General features: G+C 45.8%; 1 protein-coding gene across 1 annotated transcript; it reads right to left on the reverse strand.

Annotated features, from left to right (window-relative positions):
- Positions 1 to 918: 918 nt before the first annotated feature.
- cdkn2d.S (cyclin-dependent kinase inhibitor 2D S homeolog) lies at positions 919 to 23,300 on the reverse strand. The gene is given in 3 exon segments (NM_001093415.1): positions 919 to 4,415; positions 11,633 to 11,782; positions 23,115 to 23,300. Coding segments are annotated over 2 exon segments (486 nt in total). The 5' UTR covers positions 11,774 to 11,782; positions 23,115 to 23,300; the 3' UTR covers positions 919 to 4,070.
- Between the last annotated feature and the right edge of the window lie 1,344 nt (positions 23,301 to 24,644).

The following is a 24,644-nucleotide window of genomic DNA, read 5'->3' on the forward strand; positions in this document are numbered from 1 at the left end:
TTGTTTGACTTGGAACCAAACTCATAGTTTGTGTATAGAACACAGTACAAAAAAGTTGAAAAAAAATACTGTAACTCAGTATATAGCAAAAAACTTTCCAGAAAGCATTCTGAAAAATCATATGTCTCAATCACCAAATATAAGGGGACCCAGGCACTCAAAAATCACGAAGGTCACCAAAAATAGTTACAAAAGTTCTTTGAATATCTCTATTACCTTACGCGTTTTGTGTTCACCAAGCACTTAATCAGACTGTCAGTGCTCGGTAAGAATGAAATGCATAAAGGCAATAGAGGAGTAAAGTGACCTACGTAGTTTTTGGGTGTCTGGATCCCTTTATTTATGGTGATTGAGCTCTAACACTTGGAGCCTAATGCAAGTTGCCTTTCCTTGCGCGGACACTGCCAAAATCTGAACTCCCTGATTAGCCTGATATGTACACGGCCAGGTTACCAGCTTATTGGCTGATCTCTTTGTTTGTCAGGAGCTCATGGGTCTGAAATCTGAAATTTGTGAACAGATTATACTCCGACTAAAAGAGAAAGCAGATATGGTTGAGAGCAGGAGCAGATGACAGTTGGATGGAATTAAAAAACTGCCATACCAGCAAGAATAAGCCTAAAAACCGACACCAATTTGTTTAATAAATGTCTATGGTTGGGTTCTTCTCTGTACCCCGCCTCTCCTGTATCAAGGGATGAAAAGAAGGTTGATAACAAATTCACTTCTGGCTTGGGTAAAGGGGAAGTGGTCACAGTGAGGATAAAGGGAGTAGAATAAATGTGTGTGGGGTGACCCCGGAGTGACGCAGGAGAGACAATGGCGCTGCCCACACTATACATCAACAGCAATTTAAACAAAGAATAGATTCACTGCCCCGTTTCACTGCTTTTAATGAAATTCAGGAATGCAAGATGATTCACAGCGATATTCATTTATTCGTTTTCCTTTAAATTCATCTTTAAAACAGAGGAGGATGACGGTTGCAATATTAATATCAATTCAAACTGTCGCTCACATCTATAAATTAAACTTCAACCAAAAACACATAAAAACAAGCAAATATTCAAGTCCACCAATATTAATTTAAAAGTTAAAAAAAAAACAATACAAACAGTTCCTTCAAATGCTCAATAAATAGAATTCATTTTTTTCAAAAACCAAAAGCTTTGTCCAAAGATCTAAATGCGGAAAAATTCATTTGTTAAAGAAAAAAAAAAAAAAAACAGAAACACAAACGATGGGAGAGAAAAAGTACAGTTTGCGGTATGTGCAGTCGGTGCAAGGTTTCATCCCGTATCTTGAATACATGGCGTGGGGGATCAACAGCAGGAGCACAGGGCTGCCGGGATCTTCTGAATTGGGAGGGGAAATTCATTGCAACACAGAAATACACCCAGTCATCTATTAAAGGATAAGTAAACCTTTAAAATAAGTGAATGTAGAATTGATGAGGGGGCTATTCTAAACACTTTTGTAATTTACATTCATTATTTATTTTCTTTTTATTCCAAGATATTAAGTGAAACATGTACTTTTAATATGAATGAATTTTGTTACAGGTTTCTAATTATTTTCCTAAGCAGAAGAACATCAGAGCTGCCTCTTTCTTTCTCCTGACAACTTCCTTGACTACTTGGTGGTCAGACTGGTGGGAAACTGACCAGCAGGTGGTGCTGTTGTAACAAAATTCATTCATATTAACAGTACATGTATCCCTAAAGGAACAGTAACACCAAAAAATGTAAGTGATTTAAAGTAATGAAAATATAATGTACTGTTGCCCTGCCCTGGTAAAACTGATGTGTTTGCTTCAGAAACACTACTATAGTTCATATAAACAAGCTGCTGTGGAGCAATGGCGGAAATTGAAAAACGGCTATATGGCACAGGTTAACTAATGGATAACAGATAACACCATTAGACAGACAGAGCTTATCTGCTATCTGCTGTGTAACTTGAGCTTTTTCTCCTTTGAATGGCTGCCCCCATGGCTACACCGCAGCTTATTTATATAAACAATAGTAGTGTTTCTTAAGCAAAGTTTTACCAGTGCAGGGCAGCACTGCATTATATTTTCATTACTTTAAAACACTTTTATTTTTTGACATTACTGTTCCTTTAATATCTTGGAATTAAAGGAAAATAAATAATGAATGTAAATTACAAAAGTTCTTAGAATAGCCTCCTCATCAATTTTACATTTACTTATTTTAAAGGTTGATGAGCTCATGACTAAGTGCGACAAGTGGGTACGAAACGCGTAGGGCGGATGGAGATTATATACATTTTTTAACTAAAAATATTTTTTTAACTAATCCTCTCTGGTCCTGTGGATCCGTTTGAGTGGCTGTTGGCCCTGCTTCTCCTTATCCTAAGCTATAGGCATTGCTGTCTCTAAGTTGGGTACAATTGTCTATAATTGGGGTGCAAATTGGCAGGGTGGCCCTACACAACATAGGACACCACAGTGGCATATACAGTAGGGCAAGATTAAGACTGAAAGGATCAAGACTGGAAGGCAAGATGGCACCAGTAAAACCCTGGGCTCTATATTTATATATATTTATAAAGCATCATTATAGTAGACTCATGGAATGGCTGTGGTTTGACAACCCATTATGTGTAATTGAGACCTGGCAGAATCCCATTTCTTTATAAATAAGCAACTCCAAAACCAACGGAAATCAGTGAGTAGCAAATCACTAAATGTTACTCGTTAGGCACTTAAGAAACAGGGTTCTTAATATCAGTGCTGCCCAACCTGTGGCCCTTCAGGTGCTATTGGAGTTGTAGGGTCATATATTGGGCAATCACTTAAACCCCCGAGCTGCATTGTGTGGATGAGCTGTGCTGACATGTGCCTCCCTCCTACACACTACTGTAGGAATCTCTAATGAGAGGACTAACGAGAGGACTATGGAGGTCTCAGCACATTTCAGAACGACTCTATGTGGGAAGTAAGAGAGAAATTGTTTTTCTGCAGGGCCAGGGCCTACCCACAACCACATTCCTCTGTGCCGCTTCATGGAATGGCATTTTTTATTTTGCTGATGCAGCAATAGGGGAATTACACAGGGTTTTTTATATAATGCCATTAATGTAATTGTACTGCAAGAGACAAGAGCTGCATATAAATTAAAGAGAAACGGTGGTTGAAAGGAAAAGTTATAGATTGAGAAGTTACAGTATAGGAAGAGGGAATATGGGTTGCACCGAGCCACAGAATTCCCAGAAAAGAGCACAAACAGCTGCACCTGACTCTGTGTATAACACTGTATACAGGAGAAGCAAGGAGGTGAGCAGCATCTGGGTGTCCCCTGTATCCCCCCCCCAGCTATGCACATCATTCAGAATGCACAATATGAGAAGCCTCAGGGAAACTGGTAAATGAGCCCGACTATATTTGTACTGGAGGTGGAAGAAAATTAATACGGATAAGAAAGGGTTAAATTGTCATTTCCAGCAATTATTCAAAGTGATCTCAGATTGGCCAGTTCTATACAGCGTGAGAAGAGTAATTGGTTACTTTTTTGTGGCATGTAATTATCGTGATTTACCAATGATATTTGGGGGGGGGGGTGGATTGTATCTAAATCTTTAATAAATGCATTTGTAATTTAGAAAGTTTCACTAAAGATAAACATATATAAGTATAAAGTAATTGCAGAAAGACAAGGACTTCAAAGATGGAAGAAGAATTCAAAAAAATAATAATAATTAAACATGACCTGAGTATTAAAATAAAAAACTGCACGTAACCGGCCACATGTATGTAAATATGTACACAAAGAAGTGCTCATTAATGCATCGTTATTACCCTAAAACCAACAGCATTTAACCACTAGCAAATGTTCCCCTTCCCTTGAAGGGTGCTGCAGTTGTTCCCAGTATTTAGAACAATATATAGGGCATTGGTACTATTGCAGCTCTCCGCAGTCAGTAACAAACATGCTGAACTATACAATAATACTGAGTATCTACACACTACTATGCATTGCACTAGGAAAAAAGAAACTGAGCACCTTAATTGTTCTTATGGCATGTTTGGACAACTTTGGGTGTTTCCTCTATGTGCTGAGCTCAAATATGGAAGCCAGACGAGGATCCAAGATGGCGGCCAACTGTGATGGCGTATGCCCTTCCCGATCATGTTGCTGAAGGTCAGAGATAAGGGCAAGGTAGGTAATGACAGGTACATGACCTGCTTTAAGGGCCAGGTGTATAGGTAGGGAGCCAGAGGCATCAGGTGTGTTCACCTCTGCTCCATGTTGGACTAAAACCTGCAGGGTGTCGAGGAAACCGCAGCGAGCAGCATCATGAGCAGGGGTGGTGCCATATGCATCTTGAATATTAGGAGTGGCGCCTTGTTTCAAAAGCTCCGATGCAACTGGGGTGCTGCCAAACATCATGACCTAGAGAGACAGAGGTAGAGAGGAGGGATGTGAAAGAGAATAAACTGCACTAAGGAAAGAAGAATAAGAAGGAGGAGTGAAGGCAAAAGACAGTGAATTAACAGGATAAAGTAAAAAAAGGGTCATGTGGTTAAAGGAAAACTATAACCCAAAATAACCCCAAAACAGAATGTTTATATCAAATTAAAGAATCTTACCAAACTGGTATATATATTTAAGTAAATATTGCCCTTTAACATCTCTTGCCTTGAACCCCCATTTCATGATGGTCTGTGTGCTGCCTCAGATCACCTGACCAGAAATACATGAGCGGTTTTATGCTACATATTTCTATAGAGACCTACATTGTTCAGAGGGTATTGTTATGTTACACACAACTTGTCTTTTTATTATTGTTATTGTTGTGTGCAGCATCTTCCTGGACTAGAGGGGGAGGTGAAAGACAAATAGAGAAAGATGCAGCACACAACAATAACAATAATAAAAAGACAAGTTGTGTGTAATATAACACTCCCAGCCTGAAATCTATATATTTCACAAAAACTAAACATTAAATAACCTGGCGATTCCTGTACTTCAGGGACCTGTAACAAGATAGAGAGAAAAAACAAGAACAACAAAAAGGCATGCATAGCAAAACAGTATTAAAGTCCTTTACAGGCATCTTGAGTTCATATTATCAGGATCTGATTCATCAATCCTCAGGGTGCTTAAGCATAAGGTGAATTAAAGACTTCTCTTAATATGAGTAAGACTAGTTCAGTAACAAGTCTGAAGAAATCCAGGTAGTGTCACCTTACTTCTACCTTTTAGTAGTTCCCCACCATCACTAGGTAAAGTCTTTGTGAGTCGTTCATTTTGATGAACGAGATCCCTAGTAGGTGAGGCTTAGCCTTTTGCAACTTGAGTCTGTAGAACATTCAAATAGTAGTAGTTTAGAAGCACATTGGAAAGATGTCCGATGTGCTTCCATTGACGTCCACAGAGTGTGCTGCAATGACATGGGGCTAGACATTTTGTCAATTTCCCAGCTGCCCCTGGTCATGTGATTTGTGCCTGCACTTTAGAAGGGGAAATGCTTTCTGGCAGGCTGCTGTTTTTCCTTCTCAATGTAACTGAATGTGTCTCAGTGGGACATGGGTTTTTACTATTGAGTGTTGTTCTTAGATCTACCAGGCAGCTGTTATCTTGTGTTAGGGAGCTGTTATCTGGTTACCTTCCCATTGTTCTTTTGTTTGGCTGCTGGGGGGGGGAGGGAGGAGGGTGATATCACTCCAACTTGCAGTAAAGCAGTAAAGAGTGATTGAAGTTTATCAGAGCACAAGTTACATGACTTGGGGCAGCTGGGAAATTGACAATATGTCAAGCCCCATGTCAGATTTCAAAATTGAATATAAAAAAAATCTGTTTGCTCTTTTGAGAAATGGATTTCAGTGCAGAATTCTGCAAAAGCAGCACTATTAACTGATTCATTTCGAAAAAAATGTTTTTTCCCATGACAGTATCCCTTTAATCTTGAGATAAAGTCTGCTGGGATAAGTGCGGTGGAGACGTTGTGCACTAATAAGGGGGTGTCCCGGTTATAGATTTCTGTAGACAGTTCTCCATACAGTAGTTTACACTGAAAGTTGACTGAAGCCACTAAGCGAAGTGGGTCATAGAAGTTATCCATTACTTTTAAGACTCCATGTGTAGTGAAGGGCTTGTTGCAAGTAGACACCTGGTACATAGATGCATATTTCTGGATATCCCAAAGCAAGTCAACATTATGCTGCACAGAGGGAATTTCTGTAATTACCACCACAGGTTCTTGACTGAAACAGATGAGGCTAGAGATTGCTTGTTGCCTTTTTCAGGCAAAAATTGCCTGTGTGTGCAGGAAGATAAAGGGGCTACCCAGCTGTTGGACTTATCCTGAAGGAATTCTTTATCCTCAGTTGTAAGAACTATTTTGCTGCCATCGCTGGTTGACTTGAACACAGTGCTACTTAGAGTGTCTCCCTGAGACTGGTGAGAATTCACACTACTCTGTGATGTGCTGAAACTCTGAGTTGCTTCCAAGTCTTTATTTCACACAGTAATGGTGTGGCCATGGTTCAAAATAAGTATAACAGCCATTTGGGAGTACATGGGTTTTGTAAGAAGAAATATAGGTGGATTTCTTTCTTCCATATCTACAGACATTTCCTACGATGAGCCATCCTAGGTCAAGGCATTGAGCATAAGGAGCATTATGAGGCCCGTTGCGATGCTGGCGTACCTTGTGTACTCTCAAGATATCGCTACCGAGCATAAGGAGAATGTCAGCATTCTTGTCAATGACTGGTATGCAGTTGGCTATGCTCCTTAAGTGAGGGTGATGAAGGGCAAATTCGGGTGAAGGAATTTCTTTTCTGTTGGACGGTATACGGTTGCATTCAACCAGAGTAGGCAAAGGAACTTCTATCTTCTCATCTAGAGATGCTATCATAAAGCCATAAGCTCTTCTTCCAGCCACTTCAGAAATACCTGCACAGGTGCCAAGTGTATATGGTAGAACTTCTCCATTTATGGAGAATAAATAAATCAAAGAACTCGGTTCGTACCAGTGACCTATTACTTTGGCCATCAAGAATGGCGTAGAGTTTAAGTGTCTTTTCAGGCTGTCCTTTAGGGTATACCTTAACCAGGCATATCTTTGCACAGGACTTGTCATATACTCCTTCTCCACAGACTTCAGTACATGAAGTGGACACTGAAGTAGAAGCTGAGGTTTGATTTGAGCTCTCCCCGACGCTATTTCCTTGGGAAGAAGTGTTCGAAGGTATCACTGGAGAGGATTGTGGATGAAGGGCTGGCACGTGTGTCGCTGTTGCACTCTAGACATTTAATAACAGCTGTGCAGTCCTTGGCAAAATGTTCCACAGAGGCACAGCACTTATAGCAGATGCCAAATTTCTTTAAGAGTTCTTTGCGTTCCTGCAGTGGTTTTGCTCTGAAGCCAAGACAATTTTTGAGTGGGTGAGGCATCTTGTGAATAGGGCATTGTCTATTTGGGTTTTTGATTTTCTCCCCTTGGTCAACTTTGTTGGAAGGTGTAATGGCAGGAACAACATCTGTTTTCTTTACAGACAAAGGACCTCTATGATCCCTGTAATTGGTGTGTGTATGTTTTGATGAAGGAAAACTTGAGGAAAAGCTCGGACCATTCTTCATCCTTGCAATCCTTTTGATGAAGTCGCAGAAGAATGTAATTGGTGGGAAAGACACTTGGTTTTTCTCTTTATAATTAGAACCTTGTGTTACCCACTTTTCTTGAATGCCGTATGGCAGCTTTGCTACTATTGGATTAACACCATGAGAAGTGTCCAGATAGCTGAGACCTGGCAAGCGAGGATCAGTTTTTGCCAGTTTAAGAAAGAGGTCACTCAGGTCTTTAAACTTTTGATTGTCTTTTCCAGATATTTTTGGAAAACCTTGGAGTCTTTTAAATAAAGCACCTTCAATGGCTTCTGGACTGCCATAGCTCTGTTCCAGGCGTTCCCATGCAGCTCTGAGACCTGCAGCTACATTGCCACTGAATCAGTAGATCAGTAGATCTAATTCTTGTCCGGCTGTAATACCAATATCTGCGGCCTCAGATATACTCTTCCAGCCCCTGTAGGTTTCTGGTCGGTCGTCAAACTTTGAAAGACTGGTTCACGGTGAGCCATGACAATGTCTGATATTTCAGTTCGGTCAAGCTTTGGGCAAGAAGCAGTGTTGAATTAAGGGAATTAAGGTGATGCAGAGGCATTCAGTTTAGGATTAATTTTGTAGTCCATTATCATAATGGGGTATGTATCTGCAGCAGCGTTGTCAGAGGGTAGATGACTGACCATGTGTGATACTGGGTCAGGTAGTATGTCAACACCTCGAATTATAGTTTGTTGGAGCACAGGTATTGAAGCAGAAAGAGGAGAACACTACTGTTAGAGCTGTGGAGTATCTTTGCCATGCCTTGAAATGACTGTTTTAAGGAATTGCTTGTGTGCTCCGATATATCAGAAACAGATGCCTGCTATTTTGGCTCAAGACGTAGTCCTTGGTGCACTTGGAGTCCTCTGTGTCCATTAGACTGACACTGTCTCTATCAATCTCTTTAGCAGCTTGTTATAAAACTTTTTGTATAGCCAACACTGCTGCCTGGTCACACTCTTTTTGCAAGATCTCCATTTTGGCCTCCATTTCTGCCTTTTGACGAGCAGTTTCTGCTTCCCTTTCTGCCTTTTGACGAGCAGTTTCAGCTTTTTTACGAGCAGTTTCTGCTTCCATCTCTGCTTTAAGGGTAGCACCCTTTCTAGCATATTCAGTCTCTATTTTAGCAGTTTCTAAATCAGCAAGAGCGCTGAGTGTAGAACACCTTGCATGTGAAGATATGGAAGACCTTTTTGTGTGTCTAGAAGATGCAGAAACATGAGATGTGGCTTCAACTTGATGTGTGATTTTTGCTTGAGCCTTCACCTTAGTCTCTTGTACTAGGCTGATTCTTTGCTCAGTGAGGTAATTAAATCTGCTTAACTCTTCTAGAGAATCCTCTGTGTTGGTGCTCTTTAAGAAAGATGAATATTTAGTACTCAAGTCTCTGATAACGTTCAAAGGCAATATTGAGACCTTTGAGAGTGCCCTCTAGGTGCAGTACTTCCTGGTCACTAACCACAGACATGCAGTGTACTGATTTGTTCCATAGCTCAGTGAGATTATCTGAGAGTTGCTCTTTAGTAGCTTCAAAATTTTCCTTTAATTTAATAGTAGGTATGATCTTCCTTTTGGATCTGATACTTTGTTCTGGCAAGGTGGAGCTGTATTGTACCCCAGTGGACTGTGGTTCTTGATACACACATTCTGAAGTACCTTTAACAGAGCGTAACTGGGACATACTGTAGCAATGACTGCACTGGCTGCAGGATTTTCAGTGTAAGGTCTATGTGACACACAGCTCAGAGCAGGGGAGAGGCAGGTGTTGAGCAGACAGGCAGATTACAGAAAGTTCAATATAGAATATATCCCACTTGTGTCTCTGTGCAGAATATGGATAGCAGAATTGTGTGAACATTGGTATGTAGAAAAGCTCTTCCTGACTGAAGCAAATCTGTACATGTAATTATTCACATTGGATGCTGATAAATCCTGTTGAGGGGACACTGTAGTGTGCAGATATACTGCTGATTCTCTGCTATGCACATGCACTGTGCTGCTGCTGATGACTGGCTGCTCCTTACAAGCTCAGAACTAACACAAAGATGGCCCAATTTGAACTTGGCTGGCAATTATATTCTCCGACTGTTCTGTTTCAACCCACTGTCCTTAGTGATAGTTCCCTTAGATCTGGGCCAGGACCTTTACATGACACAACTCACTGTTATTGACAGATCTCCACAGACAGCTGAACTCAAGTGGACCGAAACAGAACAGGTATAGTTTTCCTTTAAAGGAGAACTAAACCCTAAAAATGAATATGGCTAAAAATACCATATTTTATATAGTGAGCTTATTGCACGAGGCTAAAGTGTCAGCTTGTCAATAGCAGCAATGATCCAGGACTTCAAACTTGTCACAGGGGGTCACCATCTTGGAAAGTGTCTGTGACACTCACATGCTCAGTGGGCTCTGAGCAGCTGTTGAGAAGCTAAGCTTAGGGCTCGTCACTAATTATCCAGCAGAAAATGAGCTTCCCTGGCTGTAATATAAGCTGATGCTACAGGTTTGCTGATTATTCAATTCTGATGCTAATTGCACTGGTTTCTGTGCTGCCATGTAGTAATTATCTGTATTAATTACTAATCAGACGTATATTGTGACATTTCTATTCTATGTGTACTCTATATTGTGAGTGGGTCCCTAAGCTCAGTAAGTGACAGCAGCACAGAGCATGTGCAGTGAATCAGCAGAAAGGAAGATGGGGAGCCACTGGGGCATCTTTGGAGATACAGATCTTTACTGCTGAAGGGCTGTGGTTGCACAAAACATAATGTACAACATTTCTAGCTACTTCTTTAGTTAGGCTTTAGTTCTCCTTTAAGGGCAGGAGAGAGAATGTTAAGAAAAGAGTGGACGGAATGTGAGACTGAAGAGGAAGTAAAACAACAAATAAAATAAAATGTGTGCCAACAAAATAAGGGGAGATAAGTATTTCAGAGCTCACTTCATGAATATACACAATGACTGCCACTTGCACAGTGACACTTTACCCATGCCTTAGTTAACCCCTGGCTGCTGGGCGTGGGGCATAATTTGTTGTGTAGTGGTGAACACACCCTTAGTACAGGGAGTGGTCACCCAACAGTAGAGCACAAGCAAATAATAAGGAATGCCCCACCCTGCAGAAACAATTGAACTTCACCGAGGACAAGGCATCTTTTGGCAGAGGATTAGGAGCCATTTGTGATGGATTTAAAGGGCCACTCAAGATAAATCCAGGTTTGCTCTGGTGCAAAAGAGGACTTTGTAATAGTCACAGTTAATTCCATGTCAAGTTTACACTCCATCTATTTATAATGATAGAACATAATGATAACATGATTTTGAGCAAGATGTACCAGTTTGTTTCTTGTGCCTTTGCTACTGGTGCTGTTTGTGCTCTAACTATTCAGAGCTGTTCTATTAAGTTACTACTTAACTGCTTTTCCTCCCTCATTGGAGAAGAATATCCTGTGAGTCACAGAGAATATGAAAAGACCAGAGCTCAGCCTGGAAAGTTGAACTGTTAGAGGCACATTTATCAAGGGTCGACTTTCCAATTCATGTGAGTTTTTAAAAACTCCCATAAATTCGACCAATATAAATTTATTAAACAAATAGAATTTTTAAAACTCAGATGAATTAAATCGACCCGAGAACTCGAATTGAATTCAATTCAAATTTAAAAAACTGTTCTCTGAAAAAAACTTGAATGTCAGGAAGGCTGCAAACAACTCCAGATTGACTTAAACTGCAATTCGGCTGGTTTTAGGTGCCGAATAGTCATATTCGAGTTCTTAAAGGGCCAGAGTATGATAAATCAAGAAAATCGAATTCCATTTTCTATCTGACGAATAAGCTCTAAACGTGTGTACTGAAATGAAAGATCTTCCTTGGAAACATCTTTTCCAGGAAACATCGTCATTGTTACGTCTATGGCACCTTAAGTCAAATTCCCTGTGATGATTTGGTCCGAATGCTGGGAAATGGCTTTGTGTGGCCCCACTACATCATCTCACCTGCAGAGCAGTTTTCCCAAAGCAGTTCAGGCAGTCAGGGTGGATCCTCTCTTCATGGAGAAGCCTTTTCACTTCTGTTAGGTCTCCCCTGGCAGCCGCTCGTGTCAGGCGGTCTCCAGCGCTGGTCTCTTGTAGCAACATGAGGGAGAGCTGCAAGATCAGAATAGAAAAATTAAATAAGAACAGTGGAATCCAAATAAATGACTGCAGACTATAAAAGGTCATCAAAGGAGAAAGAAAGCTACTGAAGAAGTTTATTGCCAATAGATTAGCCACAATAGTACAAGCTATAACACTATAATTTTTCTGTAGAATGTTTTACCATACCTGAGTAAACAGCTCTAGAAGCTCTCTGTTTGTTTACGATAGCAGCTGCCATATTAGCTTGGTGTGACATCACTTCATGGCTTAGTCTCTCCCTGCTCACTTATAGCTCTTGGTTCAGATTACAGCTGGGAGGGGAGGAGGGAGGGGCAAAAGGGAGGGAGGAGCAAACTGAGCATGCTCAAGCCCTAGCCCTGGAGGTTTATGCTGAAAACAGGAAGTCTGATACAGAAGCCCATGAGTACACAATAGAAGGAAAGAAATGTGCTGTTTCTTTTGACTCAGAGCAGCATTACTTTGAGGGTTTACTGGTGTATTTATACAGACCTTTCTGATAAGGCTTACTTGGTTGTAGCCTTTCCTATCAACACATTGGTCTGGGCATTTTTTGAGCCTTCTTTTCAAGCAGCTCCAAGGCTCTTTAGCAGATCACATATCTGTGCTAATTTGTGCTAGTTGCACAGTGCTGCATGTGCCCTTTTATCAGCCATCAGGAGATGCAGGGGTCCACACTTCCCATGTGATCAAATCAGCTTATTCCCTAAAGTTGAAAGACAGGATCAGAGCAACATGGTTACTCATACATGTGGCCAAACTGAAAAAGATTTAGCCTCCAACCCTTGGGATGAACAAACAGTCAAAGAGTTTCTGTCCACCAAGTAGTCAAGGAAGTTGTCAGGAGAAAGAAAGAGGCTGCTCTGATGTTCTTCTGCTTAGGAAAGATGTGAGAGAGGTTTATAATTCTTTTCCTAAGCAGAAGAACATCAGAGCAGCCTCTTTCTTTCTCCTGACAACTTCCTTGACTACTTGGTGGACAGAAACTCTTTGACTGTTTGTTCATCCCAAGGGTTGGAGGCTAAATCTTTTTCAGTTTGGCCACATGTATGAGTAACCATGTTGCTCTGATCCCGTCTTTCAACTTTAGGGAAGGGAATAAGCTGATTTGGTGGTCAGACTGGTGGGAAACTGACCAGCAGGTGGCGCTGTTGGAACAAAATTCATTCATATTAACAGCACATGTATACCTTAATATCTTGGAATAAAAACAAAATAAATAATGAATGTAAATGAAAAAGTGCTTAAAATAGCACCCTCATTAATTTTAAATTCACTTATTTTACTGGTTTACTTATCCTTTAACCTTTTTACTGCCACTTCTTTGATCTAGCTGTACCACATGTTGCCAGTAAACACACAGCACAGAGTAGCTAGTAAATACTACATCTTGCTGGTGCACTTTCACAGCCTAGTGATATGCATATCTTCAATAAATGACCAGGGTCGGACTGGATTGGTGGGACACCGGGTAAAAACCCGATGAACCCCCAGCCCTTGTGGGTCCTGCCGACCAAGACTCACCTACAGCCCGCGCTACCCTCTGATTGCCTCCCCCCAGCCCGATTGTGGCAGCAGTTAACACACAGGTAAAAGCAGGGCCCGGAGGGGGATAGTGGCTGGGACGGGGGGCCTCTGGGAGGTAGAGGGGGCAGAGTAGCGATTAATGGGGGAGGAGGGGCCTTGTGGCAGAAGCCCAAATGAGCCTCTGGCCCTCCAGTCCGACGCTGTCAATGACTAAAATGTTATGAACAGAATCCCACTAAAACAGGATTTGTCTCATTTTTTCTAAAACCTGGAATTTAGGCTGAGCCCCTATTGTACTACTCCAACCCCACAGTTCGGGAGCGCTCCCCCCTAAATCTTGACAAGTTTCAAGATGGCAAGACAAACAAGGGAATGACAGCTGTACTTAAACCAGTGACAGGCAAGCAGACAGGGAGTAGAGAATACGACACAAATCAGTGCAAAACAATGGACTACACACACCGTATCTCATAATCACCAGTGTCACCACTATAAGGACAGTTACTGAACATGATGAATCATCTTCCTATGTATTAATTAAATCAACTTGAACACAATAGATAACAAACATAGGCTGAAGATAGTATGTGATGAGGTCAAAGCATCAGCTCAGTCACCTGGATGTAACTGATCAGTGACCTGCCTATTTACCTGTGACATCAAAAAGGCACATCTGTAGCTTTAAAGGAGAACTAAACCCTATAACAAATGTGGCAACAAATGCCATATTTTACATAGTGAACTTATTGCACAAGGCTAAAGTTTCAGCTTGTCAATAGCAGCAATGATCCAGGATTTCAAACTTGTCACAGGGGGTCACCATCTTGAAAAGTGTCTGTGACACTCACATGCTCAGTGGGCTCTGATTGGCTGTTGAGAAGCTAAGCTTAGGGCTCGTCACTAATTATCCAGCAGAAAATGAGCTTCCCTGGCTGTAATATAAGCTGATGCTACAGCTTTGCTGATTATTAAATTCTGATGCTAATTGCACTGGTTTCTGTGCTGCCATGTAGTAATTATGTATATTAATTACTAATCAGCCTTATATTGTGACATTTCTATTCTATGTGTACTGTATATTGTGAGTGGCTACCTAAGCTCAGTAAGTGACAGCAGCACAGAGCATGTGCAGTGAATCAGCAGAAAAGAAGATGGGGAGCTACTGGGGCATCTTTGGAGACACAGATCTTTACTGCTAAAGGGCTGTGGTTGCCTTGGGCTGATACAGAAGCACAAAACATAATGTACAACATTTCTAGCTATTTCTTTAGTTAGGCTTTAGTTCTCCTTTAAGTGACATGTGGCACTATGGCTGAATGACAGGCTGGGCCATAAACACATAAAGAGCACAGATCTAGAAATATGAGGAGGCTCTGTTAGCAAAAACAAAATCATAATTAAGTGGCAGTTACAAGAAACAATGAAACACAATTAATCCACTAACAGTTTCAAAATGTAACAGAAGAAAATGATTCAATATAGTCATAATACCCAAAAAAATATTTACATACAGAATAGCAAATAATTTCCATTATGTTACTTCAAGCAGTTCACTGAAAGCCAAGCCAATACTCTCAGCGCCAGTCTGAGATATCATCTAATGTTCCTCCCTGCCCTACACTTCTGATGTTAACCCAAAGCAAAATCCCCCCTCCAAAGGTATAATTTACATATATATATATATTAATAGGAAGAGCTTACAATCTAAGTGTGGTAGCATATGGACATACAAGTGAAGCAAGGTAGTGAGGTTATTTGCTTTATGGGAAAGATCAGCAGGAAAGTGGCTTTACTGAAGGGGAGAGAATTCAAGTAGTGGAAGAGAAAACTAGTGGAAAGGATTAAAAGTAGGAGTCGGAGTGTCATTTTGTAAAAGGTTGCAGTAATCTGGCTGAGAGATGATACGGGCACAGCGGAGAGTTTTATTAGTTGTATAAAGAGAAAGGGGTGGATCAAGGCTTTACTGCAAAGGGAGAAGTGACAGGGTTTGACAATAGGAATAATATGATGAGAGAAGGAAAGGAGCGACATACCGTATATACTCGTGTATAAGCCGACCCGTGTATAAGCCGAGGTACCTAATTTACCTAAGAAAACTGGAAAAATGTATTGACTCGTGTATAAGCCTAGGGGCCCCATGTCAGATTTCAAGATGTGAATGTGCCAATGAGGTGCTGCACCTAGGAAAGCAGAAAAAAGGTACCGCGGCCCCAACACACCTCCCTCTCCCATAGCGCAGGACTGTCTGTGTGATCCCATAGCGCAGGACTGTCTGGACCTGAGAGCCTTGCAGCTCTGATAAAACATTTGTCAAATCTGGCGACATTGCACCTGTGTCAGGCTCATTTAGGTTATATTTTTGTTGGACCACTTTGCACTTACTTAATATTGAGCATGTTCCTGGCACTGGGTCTCTTTCATCCAAAAGATAACTGTAGCTTTTTAGATTTAAAGTTTAATAACATTAGCATAAAGTAATATTGTTTTTTGGAAGGGGCTGGGGTTTTAACCCATAACATTTATCACTATGATTCGGTACATTTGCAACATACCTCCCTCTCCCATAGCGCAGTACTGTCTGTATGATCGCCGCCCGGAGCAGGTCCAGGAGCTCCGGGCGGCGCGTCCTTCCCTGCCGGCGTTCACTCCCAAAATGGCGGCGCCCATGGCGGCCATGGGCGCCGCCATTTTGGGAGTGAACGCCGGCAGGGAAGGACGCGCCGCCCGGAGCTCCTGGACCTGCTCCGGGCGGCGACACAGTCAGTCACAGACAGTCCTGCTGGGGCCGCGGAAGGAGCGTATCTACGTATGACCCGCGTATAAGCCGAGGTTGAGTTTTTCAGCACATTTTGGGTGCTGAAAAACTCGGCTTATACGCGAGTATATACGGTATTTCCCAAATCAACAGGGTTCAGGAGCATACCAACAGGAATAATCGTGTAAAAGGGGAGCAGGGACAGGTTTCACCCCAATTTCATATCTATGGCTAATCTCTATAACATTCAGCTACTGTGATGAGAATAAAGTGGGTGACAGAGTCTTCAGATGTTGGTGACGGGGGGAGACAGTGACTGGGACACAGAATGAGATGTTGGTGACGGGGGGAGACGGACACAGAATGAGATGTTGGTGACGGGGGGAGACAGGGACTGGGACACAGAATGAGATGTTGGTGACGGGGGGAGACAGTGACTGGGACACAGAATGAGATGTTGGTGACGGGGGGAGACGGACACAGAATGAGATGTTGGTGACAGGGGGAGATGGACACAGAATGAGATGTTGGTGACGGGGGGAGACAGTGACTGGGACACAGAATGAGATGTTGGTGACGGGGGGAGACAGTGACTGGGACACAGAATGAGATGTTGGTGACGGGGGGAGACAGGGACTGGGACACAGAATGAGATGTTGGTGACGGGGGAGACGGACACAGAATGAGATGTTGGTGACGGGGGGAGACGGACACAGAATGAGATGTTGGTGACTGGGGGAGACGGACACAGAATGAGATGTTGGTGACTGGGGGAGACAGTGACTGGGACACAGAATGAGATGTTGGTGACGGGGGGAGACAGGGACTGGGACACAGAATGAGATGTTGGTGACGGGGGAGACGGACACAGAATGAGATGTTGGTGACGGGGGGAGACGGACACAGAATGAGATGTTGGTGACTGGGGGAGACGGACACAGAATGAGATGTTGGTGACTGGGGGAGACAGTGACTGGGACACAGAATGAGATGTTGGTGACGGGGGGAGACAGTGACTGGGACACAGAATGAGATGTTGGTGACTGGGGGAGACAGTGACTGGGACACAGAATGAGATGTTGGTGACGGGGGGAGACAGTGACTGGGACACAGAATGGGATGTTGGCGACAGGGGAGACAGGGACTGGGACACAGAATGAGATGTTGGTGACGGGGGGAGACAGGGACAGGGACACAGAATGAGATGTTGGTGACGGGGGGAGACAGGGACTGGGACACAGAATGAGATGTTGGTGACTGGGGGAGACAGTGACTGGGACACAGATTGAGATGTTGGTGACAGGGGGAGACAGTGACTGGGACATAGAATGAGATGTTGGTGACGGGGGAGACGGACACAGAATGAGATGTTGGTGACGGGGGGAGACGGACACAGAATGAGATGTTGGTGACGGGGGGAGACAGTGACTGGGACACAGAATGAGATGTTGGTGACGGGGGGAGACAGGGACTGGGACACAGAATGAGATGTTGGTGACGGGGGGAGACGGACACAGAATGAGATGTTGGTGACGGGGGGAGACGGACACAGAATGAGATGTTGGTGACTGGGGGAGACAGTGACTGGGACACAGAATGAGATGTTGGTGACGGGGGAGACAGTGACTGGGACACAGAATGAGATGTTGGTGACTGGGGGAGACAGTGACTGGGACACAGAATGAGATGTTGGTGACGGGGGGAGACAGTGACTGGGACACAGAATGGGATGTTGGTGACAGGGGAGACAGGGACTGGGACACGGAATGGGATGTTGGTGACGGGGGGAGACAGGGACACAGAATGAGATGTTGGTGACGGGGGGAGACAGGGACTGGGACACAGAATGAGATGTTGGTGACGGGGGGAGACAGTGACTGGGACACAGAATGAGATGTTGGTGACGGGGGGAGACAGTGACTGGGACACAGAATGAGATGTTGGTGACGGGGGGAGACAGTGACTGGGACACAGAATGAGATGTTGGTGACGGGGGGAGACGGACACAGAATGAGATGTTGGTGACGGGGGGAGACAGTGACTGGGACACAGAATGAGATGTTGGTGACGGGGGGAGACAGTGACTGGGACACAGAATGAGATGTTGGTGACGGGGGGAGACAGTGACTGGGACACAGAATGAGATGTTGGTGACAGGGGGAGATGGACACAGAATGAGATGTTGGTGACGGGGGGAGACAGTGACTGGGACACAGAATGAGATGTTGGTGACGGGGGGAGACGGACACAGAATGAGATGTTGGTGACGGGGGGAGACAGTGACTGGGACACAGAATGAGATGTTGGTGACGGGGGGAGACAGGGACTGGGACACAGAATGAGATGTTGGTGACGGGGGGAGACAGGGACTGGGACACAGAATGAGATGTTGGTGACGGGGGAGACGGACACAGAATGAGATGTTGGTGACAGGAGGAGACAGTGACTGGGACACAGAATGAGATGTTGGTGACGGGGGGAGACAGTGACTGGGACACAGAATGAGATGTTGGTGACAGGGGGAGACAGGGACTGGGACACAGAATGAGATGTTAGTGACGGGGGGAGACAGTGACTGGGACACAGAATGAGATGTTGGTGACAGGGGGAGACAGGGACTGGGACACAGAATGAGATGTTGGTGACGGGGGGAGACAGGGACTGGACACAGAATGAGATGTTGGTGACGGGGGGAGACAGTGACTGGGACACAGAATGAGATGTTGGTGACGGGGGGAGACAGTGACTGGGACACAGAATGGGATGTTGGTGACAGGGGAGACAGGGACTGGGACACGGAATGGGATGTTGGTGACGGGGGGAGACAGGGACACAGAATGAGATGTTGGTGACGGGGGGAGACAGTGACTGGGACACAGAATGAGATGTTGGTGACGGGGGGAGACAGTGACTGGGACACAGAATGAGATGTTGGTGACAGGGGGAGACAGGGACTGGGACACAGAATGAGATGTTGGTGACGGGGGGAGACAGTGACTGGGACACAGAATGAGATGTTGGTGACGGGGGGGAGACGGACACAGAATGAGATGTTGGTGACGGGGGGAGACAGTGACTGGGACACAGAATGAGATGTTGGTGACGGGGGGAGACAGTGACTGGGACACAGAATGAGATGTTGGTGACGGGGGGAGACAGTGACTGGGACACAGAATGGGATGTTGGTGACAGGGGAGACAGGGACTGGGACACGGAATGGGATGTTGGTGACGGGGGAGACAGGGACACAGAATGAGATGTTGGTGACGGGGGGAGACAGTGACTGGGACACAGAATGAGATGTTGGTGACGGGGGGAGACAGTGACTGGGACACAGAATGAGATGTTGGTGACAGGGGGAGACAGGGACTGGGACACAGAATGAGATGTTGGTGACGGGGGGAGACAGTGACTGGGACACAGAATGAGATGTTGGTGACGGGGGGAGACGGACACAGAATGAGATGTTGGTGACGGGGGGAGACAGTGACTGGGACACAGAATGAGATGTTGGTGACGGGGGAGACAGTGACTGGGACACAGAATGAGATGTTGGTGACGGGGGGAGACAGTGACTGGGACACAGAATGAGATGTTGGTGACAGGGGGAGATGGACAACAGAATGAGATGTTGGTGACGGGGGAGACAGTGACTGGGACACAGAATGAGATGTTGGTGACGGGGGGAGACGGACACAGAATGAGATGTTGGTGACGGGGGGAGACAGTGACTGGGACACAGAATGAGATGTTGGTGACGGGGGGAGACAGGGACTGGGACACAGAATGAGATGTTGGTGACGGGGGGAGACAGGGACTGGGACACAGAATGAGATTTTGGTGACGGGGGAGACGGACACAGAATGAGATGTTGGTGACAGGAGGAGACAGTGACTGGGACACAGAATGAGATGTTGGTGAGGGGGGAGACAGTGACTGGGACACAGAATGAGATGTTGGTGACAGGGGGAGACAGGGACTGGGACACAGAATGAGATGTTGGTGACGGGGGGGAGACAGTGACTGGGACACAGAATGAGATGTTGGTGACAGGGGGAGACAGGGACTGGGACACAGAATGAGATGTTGGTGACGGGGGGAGACAGGGACTGGGACACAGAATGAGATGTTGGTGACGGGGGGAGACAGTGACTGGGACACAGAATGAGATGTTGGTGACGGGGGGAGACAGTGACTGGGACACAGAATGGGATGTTGGTGACAGGGGAGACAGGGACTGGGACACGGAATGGGATGTTGGTGACGGGGGGAGACAGGGACACAGAATGAGATGTTGGTGACGGGGGGAGACAGTGACTGGGACACAGAATGAGATGTTGGTGACGGGGGGAGACAGTGACTGGGACACAGAATGAGATGTTGGTGACAGGGGGAGACAGGGACTGGGACACAGAATGAGATGTTGGTGACGGGGGGAGACAGTGACTGGGACACAGAATGAGATGTTGGTGACGGGGGGAGACAGTGACTGGGACACAGAATGAGATGTTGGTGACGGGGGAGACAGTGACTGGGACACAGAATGGGATGTTGGTGACAGGGGAGACAGGGACTGGGACACGGAATGGGATGTTGGTGACGGGGGGAGACAGGGACACAGAATGAGATGTTGGTGACGGGGGGAGACAGTGACTGGGACACAGAATGAGATGTTGGTGACAGGGGGAGACAGGGACTGGGACACAGAATGAGATGTTGGTGACGGGGGGAGACAGTGACTGGGACACAGAATGAGATGTTGGTGACGGGGGGAGACGGACACAGAATGAGATGTTGGTGACGGGGGGAGACAGGGACTGGGACACAGAATGAGATGTTGGTGACTGGGGGAGACAGTGACTGGGACACAGATTGAGATGTTGGTGACAGGGGGAGACAGTGACTGGGACATAGAATGAGATGTTGGTGACGGGGGAGACGGACACAGAATGAGATGTTGGTGACGGGGGGAGACGGACACAGAATGAGATGTTGGTGACGGGGGGAGACAGTGACTGGGACACAGAATGAGATGTTGGTGACGGGGGGAGACAGGGACTGGGACACAGAATGAGATGTTGGTGACGGGGGGAGACGGACACAGAATGAGATGTTGGTGACAGGGGGGAGACGGACACAGAATGAGATGTTGGTGACTGGGGGAGACAGTGACTGGGACACAGAATGAGATGTTGGTGACGGGGGAGACAGTGACTGGGACACAGAATGAGATGTTGGTGACGGGGGGAGACAGTGACTGGGACACAGAATGAGATGTTGGTGACAGGGGGAGACAGGGACTGGGACACAGAATGAGATGTTGGTGACGGGGGAGACAGTGACTGGGACACAGAATGAGATGTTGGTGACGGGGGGAGACGGACACAGAATGAGATGTTGGTGACGGGGGGAGACAGGGACTGGGACACAGAATGAGATGTTGGTGACTGGGGGAGACAGTGACTGGGACACAGATTGAGATGTTGGTGACAGTGACTGGGACATAGAATGAGATGTTGGTGACGGGGGAGACGGACACAGAATGAGATGTTGGTGACGGGGGGAGACGGACACAGAATGAGATGTTGGTGACGGGGGGAGACAGTGACTGGGACACAGAATGAGATGTTGGTGACGGGGGGAGACAGGGACTGGGACACAGAATGAGATGTTGGTGACGGGGGGAGACGGACACAGAATGAGATGTTGGTGACGGGGGGAGACGGACACAGAATGAGATGTTGGTGACTGGGGGAGACAGTGACTGGGACACAGAATGAGATGTTGGTGACGGGGGAGACAGTGACTGGGACACAGAATGAGATGTTGGTGACGGGGGGAGACAGTGACTGGGACACAGAATGAGATGTTGGTGACAGGGGGAGACAGGGACTGGGACACAGAATGAGATGTTGGTGACGGGGGGAGACAGTGACTGGGACACAGAATGAGATGTTGGTGACGGGGGGAGACGGACACAGAATGAGATGTTGGTGACGGGGGGAGACAGGGACTGGGACACAGAATGAGATGTTGGTGACTGGGGGAGACAGTGACTGGGACACAGATTGAGATGTTGGTGACAGTGACTGGGACATAGAATGAGATGTTGGTGACGGGGGAGACGGACACAGAATGAGATGTTGGTGACGGGGGGAGACGGACACAGAATGAGATGTTGGTGACGGGGGGAGACAGTGACTGGGACACAGAATGTGATGTTGGTGACGGGGGGAGACAGGGACTGGGACACAGAATGAGATGTTGGTGACGGGGGGAGACGGACACAGAATGAGATGTTGGTGACGGGGGGAGACGGACACAGAATGAGATGTTGGTGACTGGGGGAGACAGTGACTGGGACACAGAATGAGATGTTGGTGACGGGGGGAGACAGTGACTGGGACACAGAATGAGATGTTGGTGACGGGGGGAGACAGTGACTGGGACACAGAATGGGATGTTGGTGACAGGGGAGACAGGGACTGGGACACGGAATGGGATGTTGGTGACGGGGGGAGACAGGGACACAGAATGAGATGTTGGTGACTGGGGGAGACAGTGACTGGGACACAGAATGAGATGTTGGTGACGGGGGAGACAGGGACTGGGACACAGAATGAGATGTTGGTGACGGGGGAGACGGACACAGAATGAGATGTTGGTGACAGAGGTTAGAGGAGGAATGTCAGTGACAGGGAGACAAAGGGGAGACAGAGGGAGATAATAGAGGAGACAAAGGGGAGACAGAGGGAGATGAGAGGAGACAGCAGGGGTTACATTTGTGGCTCTGTAGGAAAAGCAATAGAAGTGATGGGACGTTTGGGAGCAGAGCTGAGATGTTAATGAGAGAATACGAGGAGCAGTGTGTATATTATGTTCATGTATCTGACATTATTATTATTATTATGAGGGAATAGCCGGAGGGCACAGAGCTGGGAGGCTTCCGTTGTTCTAGTTCCGGCCAGTGACAGGTGCAGATGACAAACAGCCGGCGCAACTCAAAGCCCAAAGCCCTGACAAACCTCGCGCGTATCTCACCTTATATCGCCGTCTTCCCGCGCAAACACAGGCTGAGCACGTGACCCGGTGTCCGGCAGGTGAAAGACCAGCACAAACCTCCAACGGACGCGGTTCGTCTCTCTGAGAATCGCTGGCTTCGGTCTTCCCAATCGCTTGTTGTCGGTCTCTGACGTCACCGCCCCACGTGGTACGATTGTTGTTTTTTTTGAAAAAGGCAACTGTTGTGCCGACGTCTCTTGATGGCCATTGGTCTTGTCGCACGTTGAAGCCACGCCTCTCTGACCATTCTGTCCAATCACAATGACATGTGCCAGAGGGGCTCGCCGTTGCTAGGCGGCAACTCGCTGCCCAACGAAGGGTAATCCTGAAATTGGAGCTGCTTATTGGATAAACTCAACTAATAGAAAATGGGCGGGTCTTGGAACTGTTTTAAAAACAAGGGGCGGGTCTCCCATCAGTTCACTGTCTCTGTGTGAGATGATGGGGTTATTCTGGTGTCAGCCTTTGTAGTAACCTTAGATTCACCTCTGGCAGGCGATTTGTGTTTAAATGTTGGCGCTGCTTCATACACACACAGCATTTATCTTACGAATAAAGCGCACATACTGTTTGCCAGTTCTAGAAAACAAAGCGCAGGTGCCCTGAGCCCAGTAGCAGAGGTGACAGGACAAGATGGCGGCAGTAGTGCTTTATGGTAGTGTTGTCCAAGTTGCTGCCCTGTAGCTGCTGCTCAGCCTCCTGTATATTTACGTCTGAGCGACAGTTTCTTCTGAGGTGTTGGGCCCCACTGGGGCTGCCACTTTGGAAGCCTTGGAAGTGTCTATGTGAATCCCAGAGTACCTCAAGCAAGTACCTCAGACAAGTGGGTTACCGAGGTCGTCAGGTGACTTTCTGCCCAAAACCCGGGTATTCCATGGCTACCTGACCCAATGCAGGACTCAACTGCTGTGTACTTGAAAATTCAGCGCCTATTACCCAGTCTGAACATGGTGTCAGGGAGGCTGGTAGTTGTTTAAAATCTGTTTTGCCCCCGGCCTGTGGTATTAGTGGTCCTTAATCTAAAGCATACGTCGACGCTGCTGAAATAGTCGCCGTCTCCCAAACAGGGCTGACTGCCTTTGTACCACTGGGATTACCCCTTTTTTCCCCCCTCCGTTGGTTCATCTGTTTATATATTTGCTGCATGAGTCACGTCACTTGTTGTTTTTGTGCCGTGGGGTCAAAGAGTCACCACACACAAAATGATAGACGACTGTAGATGCCATCACACTCTCTCCTTCGGCCACGCCTGATTTTTTAAATTCTACTGAAGTCACAGCAGATGAGCCCCGACCTTAGACGTCTCTCCGTTTCATATCTGTTGCTGGCACAGCAATCATACCGTGACAGGTCTGAACTGGGAGTCAAAATGCATTTCAAGCACAGAGAGGCCCAATCAGCTCCTCACCAGCCCACTAAATAGTGATTTTCTATGGCAGCCCCTCTGGCATTTGCCAGAACCCACAGATTGCCAGTCCGGGCCTTATACCATCCCATCATACACCGACA

Source organism: Xenopus laevis, chromosome 3S (assembly GCF_017654675.1).
Source record: "Xenopus laevis strain J_2021 chromosome 3S, Xenopus_laevis_v10.1, whole genome shotgun sequence".
NCBI classification, from domain to species: domain Eukaryota; kingdom Metazoa; phylum Chordata; class Amphibia; order Anura; family Pipidae; genus Xenopus; species Xenopus laevis.